The sequence below is a fragment of the Cebus imitator genome, unplaced genomic scaffold, assembly GCF_001604975.1.
Source record: "Cebus imitator isolate Cc_AM_T3 unplaced genomic scaffold, Cebus_imitator-1.0 Scaffold92, whole genome shotgun sequence".
Lineage (NCBI taxonomy): Eukaryota > Metazoa > Chordata > Mammalia > Primates > Cebidae > Cebus > Cebus imitator.
The window spans coordinates 1,854,104-1,871,671 of NW_016107407.1; the positions used below are offsets into that span (position 1 = coordinate 1,854,104).

General features: G+C 40.4%; 1 protein-coding gene across 4 annotated transcripts in view; it reads left to right on the forward strand.

The window, feature by feature from the left end:
• The window catches only part of CUL2 (cullin 2), an 83,365-nt gene that overhangs the window by 11,389 nt on the left and 54,408 nt on the right, over nt 1–17,568 (forward strand). For all 4 annotated transcript variants that reach the window (XM_017535353.2, XM_017535352.2, XM_017535354.2 and 1 more), the window contains exons 2-3: nt 8,505–8,645; nt 16,191–16,293. In XM_017535353.2, the coding sequence (XP_017390842.1) occupies nt 8,527–8,645; nt 16,191–16,293 (222 nt within the window). In that variant the 5' untranslated portion in view covers nt 8,505–8,526. The remainder of the gene's footprint in view (nt 1–8,504; nt 8,646–16,190; nt 16,294–17,568) is intronic.

Genomic DNA, 17,568 nt, shown 5'->3' on the forward strand with positions numbered 1-17,568 from the left:
GCTGCCGGAAGCTGGTCCGCACCATCCAACGCCCAGCTGGGCAACGTTTGTGCTGCCAGACGCGGAGCAGTCGTGGCTAGCGATTGTGGTCGTAAAGTCGAATGGTTGTAAGTTGCATAGGTCGTAAGTTGATCAATACCTGTACTAGAAATTCTAGGCTGGGTGCGGTGGCGCACGCCTGCACTTTGGGAGGCCAAGGCTGTTGGAAGCTTGAGCTCAGGAGTTCAAGACCAGCCTGGGCAACGTAGGGAAAACCTGTCTCTACTAATACAAAAAGTAGCTGAGTGCGGTGGTATGCCCCCATAGTCCCAGCTACTTGGGAGGCTGAGGCAGGAGGATCACCTGAGCCCAGGAGGTCAAGGCTGCAGTGAGCCGGGACCACGCTGCTGCACTGGGTGGCGGAACAAGACCGTGTCTCAAAAATAAGTAAATAAATAAAAATAGAAATTCTAAAGCCAGAGAGTCGCGATGGAAATATTTGTGGAGTACTTAGAGCTCTGTGGGTCAGACCTTACTGCAACAAAAAACGTTACACCCTAAATCTCCAAATAAGAAAGGGCATTCTTAGTTACATCCAATGGCTCACTCATTTGATACAGCAAGATGAAAATGCATTCTTGGGGCTTATTTTAATGTTAAATGAAGGCAGCATATTTGGTCAGTGTGCACCATTGGCAGCCTTGGGTCCACCTATGGAAACGGAAAATAATGACAAGTTAATATCATATTCCACCTCTCCGCCCCCACTTATTCGCAGTTTTGTTTTCTGCATTTTAGTTACCCATGGTCAGCGGGGTCTGAAAATATTAAATAGAAAAATTCAGAAAAAACTCATAATTAAATTCCGCACCATTCTCAGTAGTGTGATGAAATCTTGCCATGTCCTGCTCAGACGTGAGTCATCCCTTTGTCCAGTGTCTCCACACTGTCGATGGCTCCTGCCATTAGTCACTTAGTAGCTGTCTTGATTATCAGATAGACTGTTGCAGTTTTGCAATACTTGTGTTCAAGTAACCCTGATTTTATTTAATAAGGGCCCCCAAAGTGCAGGAGTAGTGACCCTAGCAATATGGATACGCCAGAAAGAAGCAGAGTGCTTCTTTTACATGAAAAGGTGAAAGTTCTCAATAAGGAAAGATAAATAAATAGGCTGAGGTTGCGAAGACCTACCGTAAGCAGGTCTAGTAAGAATTTTTTTCTTTCTTCACAATTAGGAAAGAAAAGAAATTATGAGGATAGAAAAATAAATTGTGAAGAAAGAAAAATTCTTACTAGTTTTGGTGTCAGACCTCAAACTATACAAGTGATAGTTACATTGTGTAATAAGTGCTTAGTTAATTTGGAAAAGGCATTACACTGGTGGGTGGAAGACATGAGCAGAGACAAGTTCCACTTGATGGCAACATATTGTGCCAGAAGTTTGAAGACTCAGCAAGGGTTCCCCAGAGACGAATGACACCAAGCTGTTTACTCTAAGTCAGGGATGATAGCACACATTAAGGAATTCAGAAGGTCAGTAGGAAGTAGGCTAATGCCGACATTCTGGTGCCTGTGTCACTCAGCTCTCATCATCTCATTGCATAGGCATTGTATTGTCTCACATCTTCACAAGAAGGGTGAGTACAGCACAGTGAGAGATTCTGAGAGAGACCACACTCAATGTAACTTTTATTACGGCATAATGTGATAGTTGTTATATCTTATTGTTAGTTACTGTTAATCTCTTACTGTGCTTGATTTATATATTAAACTTTATCATAGATATGTATGTATATGAAAAAACATAGTTTCAGGCATCCACTGGGGATCTTAACGTGTCCTCTCAGATAAGGCTTTGGTGGGGAACTATTGTTACGCTCTTTTTTGGGTCTTAAGTGTTTTTCTTATTTGGTGTATTAAGAATGAAATCTAAGCCTATAGAGTGGCACTTGAAAAGCTAATTATAGTGTCTTAACCATCTGAAACCAACTTAGACCACTCTATTGTATCTTACTGGTAATTTTTGGATCCCCAATTTTTATTGCTGCTACTGATTAATACTGAAATAAAAAATAGTCATTCAGTTTTGTTTACTATGAAGAGAATCAAAATAGTAAGTGGTTAGCTGTTTACAGTATTGATAATTATACTTTTAGAAGGCAACTAAGGCCAGGCGCCGTGGATCATACCTGTAATCTCAGCACTTTGGGAGGCTGAGGTGGGCGCGGATCACAAGGTCAAGAGATCGAGACCATCCTGGCTAACATGGTGAAACCCTGTCTCTACTGAAAATGTAAAAACAGTTAGCTAGGCTTGGTGATACATACCTGTAGTCCCAGCTACTCAGGAGGCTGAGGCAGGACAATCGCTTGAACTTGGGAGGCAGAGGTTGCAGTGAGCTGAGATTGCGCCATGCACTCCAGCTTGGGCTGCAGAGTGAGACTTTGTCTCAAAAAAAAAAAAGAAAATAAATAAAAAGGCAACTAAAATATGACACACCAAAGTGAATCTTTTGAGATACTCTAACTTTTACCTGCTGAAATTATCTAAATTGTTTCTTTTTGCCCGGGTGAGTTCACAGGAATAAATCTCTTTATTTGAAAAATGTCTAAATGAAGAGCAGGATCACCCCAAGTTAAAATTCATCTGATCTTAAGAAAGTTATATATATTTTTTATTTCTGCTATTAGTAAATGTTTGGGGGTGGACATTCTGTCAGGCTGTGTTAGCACATCATACTTAGGGAGAGTACCATGTGTTTTGTGTGCTCTCCTACAACTTCGGAAACCTAAAACAGGAAAGTTAAGATTCTCAGAAGGGAAGAAGGTTCGTCACAGCTTTCAGTTAGTAAGAGATGATGTGCTTTCTCCTCCAAATTTATGAAAATATTAATGATGTTTGTGAGGAGTAGGATTTTTTAGATTCCTTTCATATGGAAAATTGTAAACACATACAAAAAAAAAAAGAACATTGTAATAAATCTCCATGTCCCTGTTACTCATCCTTAACAGTTATCAGCTCATGAGCAAGCTGTTTAATTGTGAAGCAAATTTCAGACAGCATATCATTATATCTGTAAATTTTTTTAATATGATTTTTATTTATTATTATTATTATTATTATTTTTTTTTTGAGACAGGGTATTGCTCTTTTGCCCAGGCTGGAGTGCAGTGGCACGATCTCGGCTAACTACACAACCTCTGCCTCCCAGGTTCAAGTGATTCTTCTGACACAGCCTCCTGAGTAGCTGGGATTACAGGCACCTACCACCATGCCTGGCTAATTTTTGTATTTTTTTTAATAGAGATGAGGTTTCACCATGTTGCCAGCTGGTCTCGAACTCCTGACTTCAAGTGATCCACCTGCCTTAACCTCCCAAAGTGCTGGGCTTACAGGCATGAGCCACCGCACCTGGGTCCAAATATACTCTTAAGAGAAAAAAGCAGATATGTAGCATTCTGAATAGTATACCATTTATGTAAAACAGATGAAAAAAAAGACCACATTTGTATTATGTAAAAGGGAATAACAAATCAACATATATGTCTAAAATACACCCAGGAACATAGAAAACTTATTGCCTCTGGTGATGGGAGGTGGCAACTAGGTCATACACAGGAGTGGTGGGAGAGAGATTGAGATTTCAGAATTTTATGCTAAGCGACCATGTGGATGTATTAATACTTATTTCCACCACATCCCCGTTACAGTGCCGTAAAATTTTTGGTATGATTTTTAGAATTCACTTTTAAATGTATAGCAGCTTTATTGAGATATACTGCACATACCATTCAGTTTGAACACACAATGGAGTGGTTTTTAGTGTATAGTTGTGCAGCTATCATGACAGTCAACTTTCTTTTTTTTTTTTTTTGAGACAGAGTTTCGCTCTTGTTACCCAGGCTGGAGTGCAATGGCGCGATCTCTGCTCACCGCAACCTCCGCCTCCTGGGTTCAGGCAATTCTCCTGCCTCAGCCTCCTGAGTAGCTGGGATTACAGGCATGCGCCACCTTGCCCAGCTAATTTTTTGTAGTTTTAGTAGAGACGGGGTTTCACCATGTTGACCAGGATGGTCTCGATCTCTTGACCTCGTGATCCACCCGCCTCGGCCTCCCAAAGTGCTGGGATTATAGGCATGAGCCACCGTGCCCGGCTGACAGTCAACTTTCGAGCATTGTCATCACCTTATTGGCAGTCATTTCCCACTTTCCCCAAGTTCCCTAGGCAACCACTCATCTACTTTCCGTCTCTATAGATTTGCCTATTCTTGATCCTCCATATAAATAGAGTTGTACATTATGTGGCTGTTTTGTGGCCCTCTTCATTCACTTAGTACAATGTTTTTGAGGTTCATCCATGTGGTGGTGTGTATGGGTACTCTATTGCCTTGTATTTCCAAATAATAATTTATTGTATGGATATATCACATTTAATTTAACCATTTATCAGTTGATACACACTTGGGCTGTTTCAAAGGCCTTTATAAATGATACTGCAGTGAACATTTCTGTACCAGTTTTTACGTGAATATGTTGTATTTCTCTTGGGAGTTTTATTTTTCTTAGTGGAATTGCCGAGTCATATGGTAACTGCATTTTATAATTCACTTTTGAGATTGTTATTGACAATCGTGCATATTTAGAAATTACGCACTTAGGAAATCTAATCTACAGGTGTTTTCAAATGTAACAAAAATGTTGCAAATATTATATTAATGTTGACTTAATATTTTATGGAAACAGGTAATTAAATATAAATTTTTATTTAACAGTTTTAAAAAATGTGGAGAAAGAGTGTGTGTGTGTGTGTGTGTGTGTGTGTATGTGTTTTAGGTCCCATAAGTCTTATGCCCTAGGCACTGTACCTGTGTGTGCTAAAACTCCATCGTTGCAAGAGTGGAACTCACAAGAAAGCCAAAGGGGACTGTGGTGATTTCAGGAGACTTGGATTTGCAGTTACCTGATGGGACGCAATCTGAGTGCACATGAGAATCTCGTTAAGGCACAGTAATGAAGAACAAGACTGATAGATTTATGAATTATTTGACAGCTTGGGAGGTAGAAAGTAAAGTAGTGTGGCTGTGGTCCTCTTTCTTTTTCTTTCTTTCTCTTTTTTTGAGATGGAGTCTCGCTCTGTTACCCAGGCTGGAGTGCAATGGCACAATCTCGGCTCACTGCAGCCTCCACCTCCCAGGTTCAAGCAATTCTCTTGTCTCAGCCTTCCGAGTAGCTGGGACTACAGGCACGTGCTACCACCCCTGGCTAATTTTTGCATTTTTAGGAGAGACAGGGTTTTACCATAGTGGTTAGGCTGGTCTTGAACTCCTGACCTCAGATGATCCGCCTGCCTCAGCCTCCCAAAGTGCTGGGATTACAGCCGTGAGCCATGGCACCCTGCCATGGTCCTCTTTCTTTCTTTGTCCTGTCTCTTTCACATCCTTATGTAAACTTTCCATGAATGTTGTTATTAAACAATTTCAAGAAAACAAAAGAAACTTAATTTTCCTACTTATATAGCTAGCAAGCAGAGAATCTGACAGACTGTTGCAGCATACTTCCTGCTGTTGGGCTATCAGTTTTGGTGTGTTGCAGGAGGCCAGTGCTTCTCTCACCTTGGCTTCCAGAGTTTCTATCCATCCAAGCATGGATTGTAACCATGTATTTTCCTAATAGAACCATAAATCTATCGGTCTCAATAGAGAAGTCAGTGTCAGTCTGATTCCATAAAGCAAAAAAAAAATCTGTGCAGCTCTTAAACTAATTTGCAAGCAGTGTGTTTAATATGATTTCATTTTATAAGAGGAGAAGGTGAATGTGAGGGGAGCATCGCCAGCTTTTTGATAGGCAGTTAACAGAATTGTCCCCACTCTCAGAAACATTCAGGTAATTCTAGTTGAGAGTGATGAAGTGCTCCAGCAGACGAAAGTGTGGAGTTCTCAGATAATACCTATGATAGGACACCTTCCGTGGCTTAAATGGTCCCAGAAAGTTTCTTAAAAGCAGATGTAGGCTGGGCACAGTGGCTCACACCTATAATTCCATCGCTTTGGGAGGCCAAGGCGAGCAGATCATTTGAGACTCAGGAGTTCGAGACCAGTCTGGCCAACATGGTGAAACCCCATCTCTACTAAAAATACAAAAATTAGCCAAGTGTGGTGAGTTGTGCCTGTAATCCCAGCTACTTGAGAGGCTGAGGCAGGAGAATCACTTGAACCCGGGAGGCAGAGGTTGCAGTAAACTGAGATCTCACCATTGCACTCCAACCTGGGTGACAGAGGGAGACTCTGTCTCAGAAAAAAAAGGAAAAGAAAAAGGCTGATGGAACAACGTTAGACTATCAGTAAGAGTTAGGTGGAATGGCTAAGGAAAAGAGAAGCACTTTAGGTAGAGAAACTAGTAAGAGTAAAGGCAAATGTATGAATCAGGCTGATGTGTTCAGTGATCTCCAAGCAGTGAGAAGTTCCTGGATTCTCTTGTCATGGTAGGTAGTCCCAGGAGAGGAGGAGCTTGGGTGCCACGTTGCAGTTGAGCCTAAACTGAGTGCTATCTGTAAAAGGAAACAACAAACAGCTTTATGTACAAAGTAACATGGTCAACTTTTGGCCTAGGTAGGTTATTTTTGTGTCTTTGATAAGGGCAAGAGCTAAGATTCTGATCTTGAAGTCAAGAACTTTGTTTCTGCCCACCATATCCTCAGAACTTGGAATGGTGCTTAGCAAGGACCAGCAAGCACATTAGTGAGGCAGCACAGCTGCACACAGCAGCCGAGCACATGCCGCAACCCAGGTCTGAATCCTGATGTCACCATTACAGAGCTCTGTGACCTTAAGCACGTTTCTGAATCACCTGCCACTCAGTTTTCATATTCAGAAAATTATAACAGGGGGACTACCTGTCAGAATGCTGGGAGAATTAAACGAGTTGATACAGGGTGCTTGGCTCACAGTATATACTGTGTAAATGTTAACAGCTGTTACTATTTCTGCTGAGGACCTGATTCCAGAGCATTTGTGGGGCTACACAGGAGTGGATGGATTCAGGAAATACTCATGTGCACAGTTGATGATAGGATGTGGCGAGCAAGGGAGAGAAAGAGGTATGGTTAATGCCCTTATTTAGAGCTTGGGAAACTCAGTGGTTCTCCCACCTCGTCCACTGCCACCTTCTCTCCAACTTTGCACAGTAAAATCACTGCAGGTCCGTTCTACATAGTTCAGGAATGAGTTGAAGGCCAGGAGGTGGAGGCTTTGGTATGTTGAGGAAAGAGGGTGTGATTCAACATGGCATACCCTCTTTTGGATATCTGACTTTTCTCTGATTTTTTTTTTTCTCTTTTCCATGGAGGCTATTCCTGGGATTCCTTGAGTTCTTAGCCGGGAACGTAGAAGGGCCTCTCCTGGGCTGTGGCTGGCGGTGCAGCTGCCATCCTCCCCACTGCCTTGCTCGTTCTCTTTCTGCATCGTCCCCTCCTCCCTGTTCTCTGCCTCCCCTTTCCCCCATGGTGGGAGACAGGAGAAAAGAGGTTTCATCCTTTTTTGGCCTTGGCTGCAGGCTAGGTTGGTGCCTCACAGTCCTGCTAATAAGGGGAGACTTGAGGGAGGTTGTTAAAACATTTGCCAGAAAAACGTTCTTTTGAGCAATTAAATTTCACTTAGAAAGTTTCTCTTTTAATTCTGATTATCTGATGCAATATTGGGAAAGATTTAGAATCTAGCTTGAACCAAGTTTCTATAACCTTGGGACCCTTTTGTTCCAGAAACCAGCTAACTCTTAAATGCAGTTTGTCTGCAAGGCAGGAGTCTTTGAACTCCCGTAAACACTCACCAAATTCACTGGAGCCAGGGGTTCCATTGCTAGAGTCATGCTTTTCATTAGAACTGGGAGGTGGATACCCCAAGAATCTGGGAGGGAGCCTTAAGCTCTCCACTGCAAACCTGACATTTCTTTGAAATCTTTTTTCTAAATCTTAAAAGGTCATGTGAATTTTATATTCTCCACAATTCATCCCTGTTTGGTTTAATATAAATGTAAATTTCTTCTGTAATCTAATACCAAAACTAATGCTTCAGGAAGTTAAACCCTTTCATTTTCCTGTATCTTCTCATATTTCATTGCATGCTACCTTATTCCCCACTTTCAGGAGTGCAAACCACAAGGATTTGGTGTCAAAACCTTTTGGTTGAATATCTTGCATTATTTGGAAGTTGGCTTTTTGCTTAAGTGGGTCCCAGTTTCTTTCCCTCACAATATTAAATGAGAGCTATAAATCTTTGAAACTATACCCTTCATCATAAATAGTTTGTACTAGAAACCTTCCAGTTCCTAGAGTTTGTAATGATTATTAAATAGTCTGTGATGTTTCTTGTCTGGGTGGTCTTGGAAAGATGGTAGCTAACGTTTTGTTGTGTACCGGGCACTTTCTCACTCCTTGCATATGTCATGCTATTTAATTATGCAGCACTTTAAAAACAAATAACTAAGCTTGTGGAATTCATGCTGACATTGTTATTGTTCTCAATTGACAGATTTCAACACTACACTTGCACAATGTCTTTGAAACCAAGAGTAGTAGATTTTGATGAAACATGGAACAAACTTTTGACAACAATAAAAGCTGTGGTCATGTTGGAATACGTCGAAAGAGCAACATGGAACGACCGCTTCTCGTATCCTTTTAATGGCGGCTTGATCAATATTCTAAAATTGATAAACTTGTTGAAAAGTGAGAACACGTTCAAGGTTACGGAAGAACTTTCCCGTGTAACTATTTTCAAATACATTATTATCTACATTTTCAAGTTCATCACCTCTTTTATGGCAATCAGTGCTTGATAACCTTTCGTTCAACGAATATTTATTGAGTACTTAGTATCTGTCAAGGACTAATTTAGCCTTTGGGAAAATACAGTTGGCGAACAAAAGAAATTCCTTTCTTTCCGTTATAATGGTAGAAACAGACACTAAACAGGTTAAAAAAAAATCTAATGCCCGTGCTTCTAAGAAGAGATAGTGATAAATGAAAACAGGATAAGGGCATCGGAAGCTTGGAGTACCTGTGTGTGTGCTGCTCTTTTCGAATGAGTGGCCAAGGAAGGCCTCCCTGAGGATGGGGACATTAGAGCAGAGACTTGAACGCAGCGAGGGAGCAAGCTGTGTGATTTCGGGGGGGAAGAGGACGCTTGGTGGAGGGTGAACAGCAAGTTCAGTGAGTGGGCTGGAAGCGTGTTTTTCATTAGATTGTCTACATTTGTGGATTGAGAGCTGTGTGTAACAATGCAGATTGTTGATTTCTCTAGGATACCCCGAAGCCTAGTTTCCTGCATTCCTCCGTGACAGTGATCTGCTAGACTAACTAGTGCTGCCTTCTCTAGCAATCTGCTGGGGCCACAGAAGGGCAGCCGTCATTATGTGGGGCATACATTCTTTAGTAAAGTTCTGATTTCATAAGATAGTGGTTCAGCTTGATCTCAGTGCCTAATTCAGTTGTTAATATTAAGCCGAATGTGGATGCAAGAACAGTAGAGTTCTTTAGACCAACAGAAAATCATTTAATTCATTACAACTGCAGTAGGCAGTAAGGAACGTTTGTTAAGCCAGCTATGTTCTGGGCACTGAAGATACGTAAAAGGATGATGACATTTTAGAAGGCTTCATAGTTTGCAAAGTTTTTATATTTTTTATGCTATTTGATACCTCAATCAAGTCTATCAGATCAGTGGGACAAAAATAATTACTTGACTTGCCCAGGGTCACACAGGTGGTAATTGATGGAGCACAGGCTTGAATATAGTATCTTAAACGTCCAATTCCCTATGCTTTCCAGTATATCTTGAGGATAACTGATACAGATTCTGCCTTTGAATTACATAGCTAATTTTTCTGTGGAACATTATGGATTGATTTGGGGCGGGAATCTTAATTAAAGTTAAAAGTGTTAAGGCTACTTGTATGTTGGTGAGATTGGGCTAAGCAAGTCCTTAGGTGCTTTTAAGGATATTTTAACTAAAATAATGAGCAGAGAGGGAAAAGGAGTTGGTTATAGATGCCTACAAGAAGAGGGAGAATGAACATGAGATAAAAAGATAATTGAAATGTGTTTTTCATCATTGTACAGTATAGACAGTTAATTTGTTGGGTTTTAAGTGGTTTTGAAATAGATGATTTCCCAGTAAAGTGACTCCTTCAGTCACTGTTATATTTCATCCATGTAATATGGTTTAGTTATTCTTTTATTTTTATAATTTATTTTTAGAGATAGGGTCTCACTCTGTCACCCAAGCTGGAGTGCAGTGGTGTGACCACAGCTCACTACAGCCTAATCTTCCTGGGCCCAAGAGATCCTCCCACCTCAGCCTCCTGAGTAGCTGGGACTACAGGCATGTGCTACCACACCTGGCTGATTTTTTTTTTTTTTTACTGTTTTTGTAGAGATGGGGTCTCACTACGTTGCCCAGGCTGGTCTTGAGCTCCTGGGCTCACTCAGCGCTCCCACCTTGGCCTCCCAAAGTGCTAGGATTACAGGTGTGAGCCACCATGCCCAGCTGGTGGTTGGGCCAGTTATTCTTCACCTGATCATGAACTTTCTCTTCCCCCAAAATTAAAAAAAAAAAAAAGTATGCAAAAATAATGATTAAAGAGTATAATCTTTTGATTTAAATTTTGTTTTGGAAAGTAAAAGGCTGTGTTACTCTTACAAGGAACATTCCTTCCTTTTCCCTGTTATTTTGCCCAAGAATATAAAATTTACTTCTGAGCCTTAACATCTTAACTGGAAATTTTAAGGGCCATAAAATGTAAATATTTTGAAAAGGAAAAAGCAGGTCCCCCCACATTGTTTCAAATGTGCTTTATTATTTGCACTTTTAGCGTGCACTTGGGGGGGTGTGAATATATATATAACACAAATATGGACAAGTTCATAAAATATGCCATTGCACAACTGTAATGCAATTACATTATCACATAGGTAAAGAATATTAATGGAATAGAACTTTGTCAGCGTTCACTATAACCCCCCTGAAACACATGGCCCGCTGAGTTCACAAGCCTACCCATTTCCCTAGGAGCTAACCACTATCTTGATTTTTGTGCCTGTTGTTTTTGTGGTTCTTTTTTTGTTAGACATAGTGCAGTGATCTCAGCTCATTGCAGCCTCCATCTCCCGGGTTCAGGTGATTCTCATGCCTCAGCCTCCCGAGTAGCTGGAAATACAAGCGCCCGCCACCATGCCTGCCTAATTTTTGTATTTTTAGTAGAGACAGGGTTTTGCCATGTCGGCCAGGCTGATCCTGAACCCCTGGGCTCAAGTGATCCATGCACTGTGGCCTCCCATAATGCTGAGATCACAGGTGTGAGCCACTGCACCCAGCCTTTTGTGGTTCTTAAATGGTGATTTCTTTGATGTTTTGACTTTATATAAATAGAATAAATGATAAAGATGAATTCTTTTTTTTTTTTTTCTTGTGGCAGGGTCTCATTCCGTTGCCCAGGTTGGAGTGCAGTGGTATGATCTTGGCTAGCTGCAGCCTCCACCTCCTGGTTTTAAGTGATTCTCATTCCTCATCCTCCTAGTAGCTGGGATTACAGGTGAGTGCCACCATGCCTGGCTAATTTTTGTTATTTTTGGTAGAGATGGGGTTTTACCATGTTGGCCAGGCTGGTCTCAAACTCCTGACCTCAAGTGATCCCCCCTGCCTCAGCCTCCTAAAGTGCTGGGATTACAGGTGAAAGCCACCATGCCCAGCCAGTGGTGAATTCTTTTATTTTTGGACTTGTATAAATAGAAAGGCTGTACCTGGCCCTGTTCTAGTTTTCTTTTACTCAAAGTTTTCTGTCTTTTATTAGCTGTGAGGACAGATTTCCACACTCCAGTAGCATAATGTAGACATTTTCCTGCTTGAGGAGAAGTGGCATTCAAAAGGTTATAGTAAGTTCAAAATGATTGTTAAGGGAGACTTAATATTGCCTTCCCTCAATGTATTTCTTCCAGGTAGGAAAATCAGTTCATCCTTCCACCATTTAAACCCAGGCATATTCTTGTCCTCATTTCTTTCTTCCTTTTTTTTGAGACAGAATTTTGCTCTTGTCTAGGCTCAAGTGCAGTGGTGCAACCTCAGCCTACTCCAACCTCCGCCTCCCGAGTTCAAACGAGTCTCCTGCTTTAGCCTCCCAAGTAGCTGGCATTACAGGCACGTGCCACCACACCTGGCTAGTTTTGTGTTTTTTTTCCATAGAGACAGAATTTTACCTTGTTGGCCAGCCTGGTCTCGAACCCCTGACCTCAGGTGATCCACCCGCCTCGGCTTCCCAAAGCGCTGAGATTACAGGGGTGAGCCACTGTACCTGGCCATGATTTCTAGTTTATATTCTATCAGGCATCTCTTTCAAACATAGACAGTTTTGATGTCATTGGAAAACGTTGAGGCAGGTGATCTGTATCCTTGACACTTCACAAGTGTTAGAAGAAGAAGGTATTAGTAGAAGGTCTATACATAGCAGCCTATCATCCTTTCTTGAATTTTATTGATCGGAAAAGATTTTCTCTGTAGTCAGGTGTGTTTTGTGCATCAGCAGCTGCCTCACCCTATTCTAAATTATATCAGGCTAATTGATATTTGATGTTCACATTGATTCTCTAGCTGTGCACTTGAAAATTTTCCATTTAATTAGTCATTTTTTTATCCTTGCTTGCTAATTTATGATTTCATAGATATTGCATTTATATTCTTTCTCATGAGAAATGTCAGCAAATCTGACTGGGCGCAGTGGCTCACACCTGTAATCCCAGCACTTTGGGAAGCCGAGGTGGGTGGATCACCTGAGGTCAGGAGTTCGAGACCAGCCTGGCCAACAAGATAAAATCCTGTCTCTACTAAAAAAAAAAATACAAAATTAGCTGGGTGTGGTGGCAGATGCCTGTAATGCCAGCTACTTGGGAGGCTAAAGCAGGGGAATTGCTTGAATCTGGGGGCAGTGGAGGTTACAGTAAGCCGAGATCACACCACTTCACTCTAGCCTGGGCAAAAGAGTGAAACGCTGTCTCCAAAAAAAAAGGAAATGTCAGCAAATTCTTTTTTACTGGTTTATTTATTTTTTTAATTGTCAAATCCTTTTTTGGTTGTCTTACCATTTTCAATTTTTAGATTACCTTGACTTTTATTCCTATTGTAAAACTCTTCTTGTTTTTGATCCACGGCATAATAGAGTTCATAATGTTAAAACTCAAAATTAGGGCCAAGCTTAGGAAACACCTTTTAGTAGAGAATGTGAAATAAATAACTTTGCTGCTGGTTAGGACTGTCTTTTGGTTGCAGCTAAGAGATTTCATTCTGTAACAGCTTAGTTTCTGTCTGAGACATTTTTAAACTGGAAAGTTCATAGAGGAGTTTGTGTATTCTGCTTCCCTAAAAAGTGACTTAGGAAAGATAAATCTAGGGAGAGAATGTTTAAGTTGAAATCTGACCTGTAGTTATTTTGTGTTTTTTGTCTTTTAAAGTGTCTTGTCTATAATCAAATCATAAGTGAGTGTTGGAGGTTGAAAAATGCCCAATTCTGTAGGTGTTCTTCATAAGGGCTCAACATTTCCAGGTTGGTTGGATATTTGAATAGAGAAAAAGAACATATTTAATTGGTTAAAATTATGCAGTGGTTTGTAAGTTAAAACATGAACTTTAAAATTTTATTAAGGTGGATTCACTCCCCTAAAAAAGTACTTATGTTCTGACAGAGCCCCACAGTGCAGAAGTACCACATGTGGAATGAAGTGGGGAAGTCTCCCTGCACACCTCTCTTGTGTAGATCCTTTCTCCTTAAGCTGGAGATTTGGCACAAATTCTTCCAGCAGATTTCATTTACATTTACATGCAGTGGATATATTGAGATACTAATTTTCGTGATGTGAGACATTTGGACACACAATTAGCATATCATGCAAAAATCATGGTATTGAATAATTTTAATTTTTCAGTACCAATTAAGTCATGTCTTTTAGAAAATTTGCATACTTATTTCTAAGTAAACATGTATATGGCTTTAGGAAGACATAGTTGGAGCAAATAACATTATGTTTTATGAAAATTCTAGAAGTAGGTATTCAGAACCTTAAAAGATTATGTCCACATGATCTTTGTTAAAAGGATTTAATTACCAATTATTACTAAAAATAAGTAAGGCTAGGTGTGGTAGCTCATACCTATAATCCCAGCACTTTGGGAGGCCAGGGCAGAAGGATTGCCTGAGCCCAGGAGTTTGAGATCAGCCTATGCAACACGCTAAGACCCTGTTTCTACAAAAAAAAAAAAAAAAAAAAAAAAAAAAAAATTAAGTAAAAATATAAATAAATATTACAAAGCAAGGGTGAGAAAAAAATATACATGTAAAGCTTAAAAATGTATAAATAGAAATGATCAAAAATTTATAAGTAAATGTGGAGAGGGCTGCTTGTGCTTTCTGGGGTAAGGGTACTAGGTAAATGGAGCATGTGAGATTGTCCTTCAGTAGGATTTAACAAATCGTCATGTGCTAGGACCTGTGCCGGGGAGCTGGGAGTATGGAGTTAATAGGCTAATGTGGATGGGAAAGGTATAAGTAAATTCTACTGTATAAAAATAAATTTTGTGGAATGCATACAGGGTTAAGGGGGCATAGAGGAGGAAAAATCTCCATCCCTATTTTTAAGTAAATGTTTTTATTTCATAGTATTTCCTGATCTTTGTGTTAAACATAAATACCTGACTCCATCCTGAGTCACCAACCTTATTTCCAGTTCACATCTGCATCTTTAGTTAGGCTGGTCTCAGATTGCTCACAGGTTCTTTATCTTGCACATTTGACGGGCAGTTTATAAAGCACTTCAAGGGTCTTACAGGAACTGTGGAGATGTCAGGGAAAGGTTCGTTATCTTTGGAGGCAATTGGCGGTGGTCGTCGTACCAATCAGATGCCATAGCTTTAACATGGAACAGTCCTGGAGTATAAGCACCAGGAGGCCCTGACCTCTGTGTTGCTCTGGTGTCAGCGTTCCTGTTACCTCCAGAATGCCTTGTCACAGTAACTGGAGGCAGCATGTGAAACACCTAGTTCCCAGAACCCTGATCTGATGCCGTGTCTGGCCCCAAGGTTATAAATGGGCTTTGCTTTAAGTCGTATCTTTTGTTTGTCTTGGTATATAATGTTTCTAATTATTGGAGATGTTGAGAAGATCCACTAAAGCAAAGGATATTCAAAAAAAAAAAAAGGAAATTCTAGCCCAGAGAGGCTAGGAAACTTGGTTAAGATCTAACTAGTGAAAGGTAAAGGCTCAGGCCACCCCAGAGAGGCTAGAAAACTTGGTTAAGATCACTAGCCAGTGAAAGGTAAAGGCTCAGGTCTTATTTCGTTCCACTCCTTCTGTTATCTACCTCTGGCGAGACCTAGCAAGGTACTTAATTGATGTTGCTATTCATGGTATGTTTCTTCTGATAGAGTAACTAAATGTAGAGTATCCTGACTACTATGATGTAGGTAGCTGTGTCAAATGAGTAATTTTTGTTTAGCTTCTCAGAATTGCTTAGACATATCTGCCTCTTGTCATAGTCCACAGGCCTTCATTGATAACCATGTTAATGTTTATTCTAATATAAACCTTATTTTATAGGATTCTGGGTAATTTGTTTTTCCAGAAACCTCTGGATTTTAACCTCTCTGATAAGAACCATTTTCCTCACAGTGTCTTCAAGTAATTCTCTATAAATACTTGTAGAACGAATAAGTTAATGAATCTTATAGTGCTTTATTTATTTATTTTGATACAGAGTTTTGCTCTTGTTGCCCAGGCTGGAAATGCAATGGTGCAATCTTAGCTCACCTCAACCTCCACCCCCTGGTTTAAGTGATTCTCCTGCCTCAACCTCCTGAGTAGCTAGGATTACAGATGTGCGCCACCACACCAGGATAATTTTGTATTTTTAGTAGCGACAGGGTTTCTCCATGTTGGGGTAGGCCTCGAACTCCCAACCTCAGGTGTTAACAGGCATGAGCCACCTCGCCCAGCCCGTAGTGCTTTTTAAAGTCAGCATGGTTATGTATTCTACCTTTGTCACATGTATATAACAGTATTATATATATTATAAGCCTAAACCACACAAAAAAAGACATTTTTTAATGCCAGACAATTTAAGTCTCATGTTTAGAAATTGCCTGCAATAAATATGAAAACCTTAATAATTTAACTAGTGATATCTATGCTTTATGTGTGGCCTATCCTGAACCCCTTGGAGAAAGACTTTATACAGAAACTAAGATTTTTTTGGAAAATCACGTTCGGCATTTGCACAAGGTAAGTAACAATACATGCATGATATAAATATGTTGATAGTTGCATACTTTACTAGTTTGCTGTTTTCCAGTGTAGAACTTGTATCAAGATCAGCTTGTTTTGCTGCTGCCGCTTTTTTAAAATATAGGGTCTTGCTCTATTGCCCAGGCTGGAGTGCAGTGCTGCGATCATGGCTCACTGCAGCCCTGGCTTCCCTGGCTTCAGTGATCCTTCCACCTCAGCCTCCCAAGTAGCTGGTACTACAGACACACACCACCACACCCGGCAATTTTTGGTAGAGATGAGGGTTCTGACTATATTGCCTAGGCTGGTCTCAAACTCCTGGGCTCAAGTCATCCTCCCACCTTGGCCTCCCTTGTTTTTGCTTCTTAATTAGCAGTTTAAAATTGTATACATATTAAGATCTTTCAGTCAAGCTTTGTGTTGTTAGGGAAATCAGTTTACTTGCTCAGCATCATGTAGTTAGTAAATGAAGGAGAGGGTCAGCTCAGGATTTGTTCAGTTTTACAGTGTGCTCCTGTGTCCTCTGGGTAGTGTTTATACAACCACGTTTTCCCTTGTTTTTTATTCCTATCTCTGTAAATCTCTGTCTTGATTATTTTCAGCTTTTTAGCTGCCTTTCATATGCTATATAAAGTCTTCCCAAAATCTAAAATTAAAAAGGGAAATGATAAGTGATGATAGAAGCTGTCTCTGTGACCAGTTTTTTGATTAGGATGCCATACATAGAGGGGCAGCACAGACATGATCTGTGTATAAACGGTGGATTTTGCAGTATTTTGCCATAGACAGCATTTCGAACTTAATTTAGACTACTGATCTAATCAGGAACTGGAGGAGATAATTTAGTGCCTGCGTGAGAATCTTCACTCTGCTTTTTATTAGCTGTTGTAACCATGGGCAACTCACCTAACAACTACCTTAGGTATGAACTGAGCTTTGAGTTTCTTCATCTATGAAATAGAAATGAAAAAACCCAGTTTATTTAAACTAACTCTGCACGTGGTCAAGAGCAGATACTTCTTTAAATGTTAAGAACTGGCCTGGCGCAGTGGCTTATACCTGTAGTCTCAGCACTTTGGGAAGCTGAGGCAGGAGGATCATATGAGGCCAGGAGTTCAAGACCAGCCTGAGCCAATATAGTGAGACACCAAAAAAACCTCATAAGTAGGGCACAGTTGACTGTGTGCTGTTTCCCTGAAAATACTAAAAGGAAATGCTCTACTTTTTATGGTATATGGCATGTACATTTCATTTAGTGTTCTTTTTTTTTTT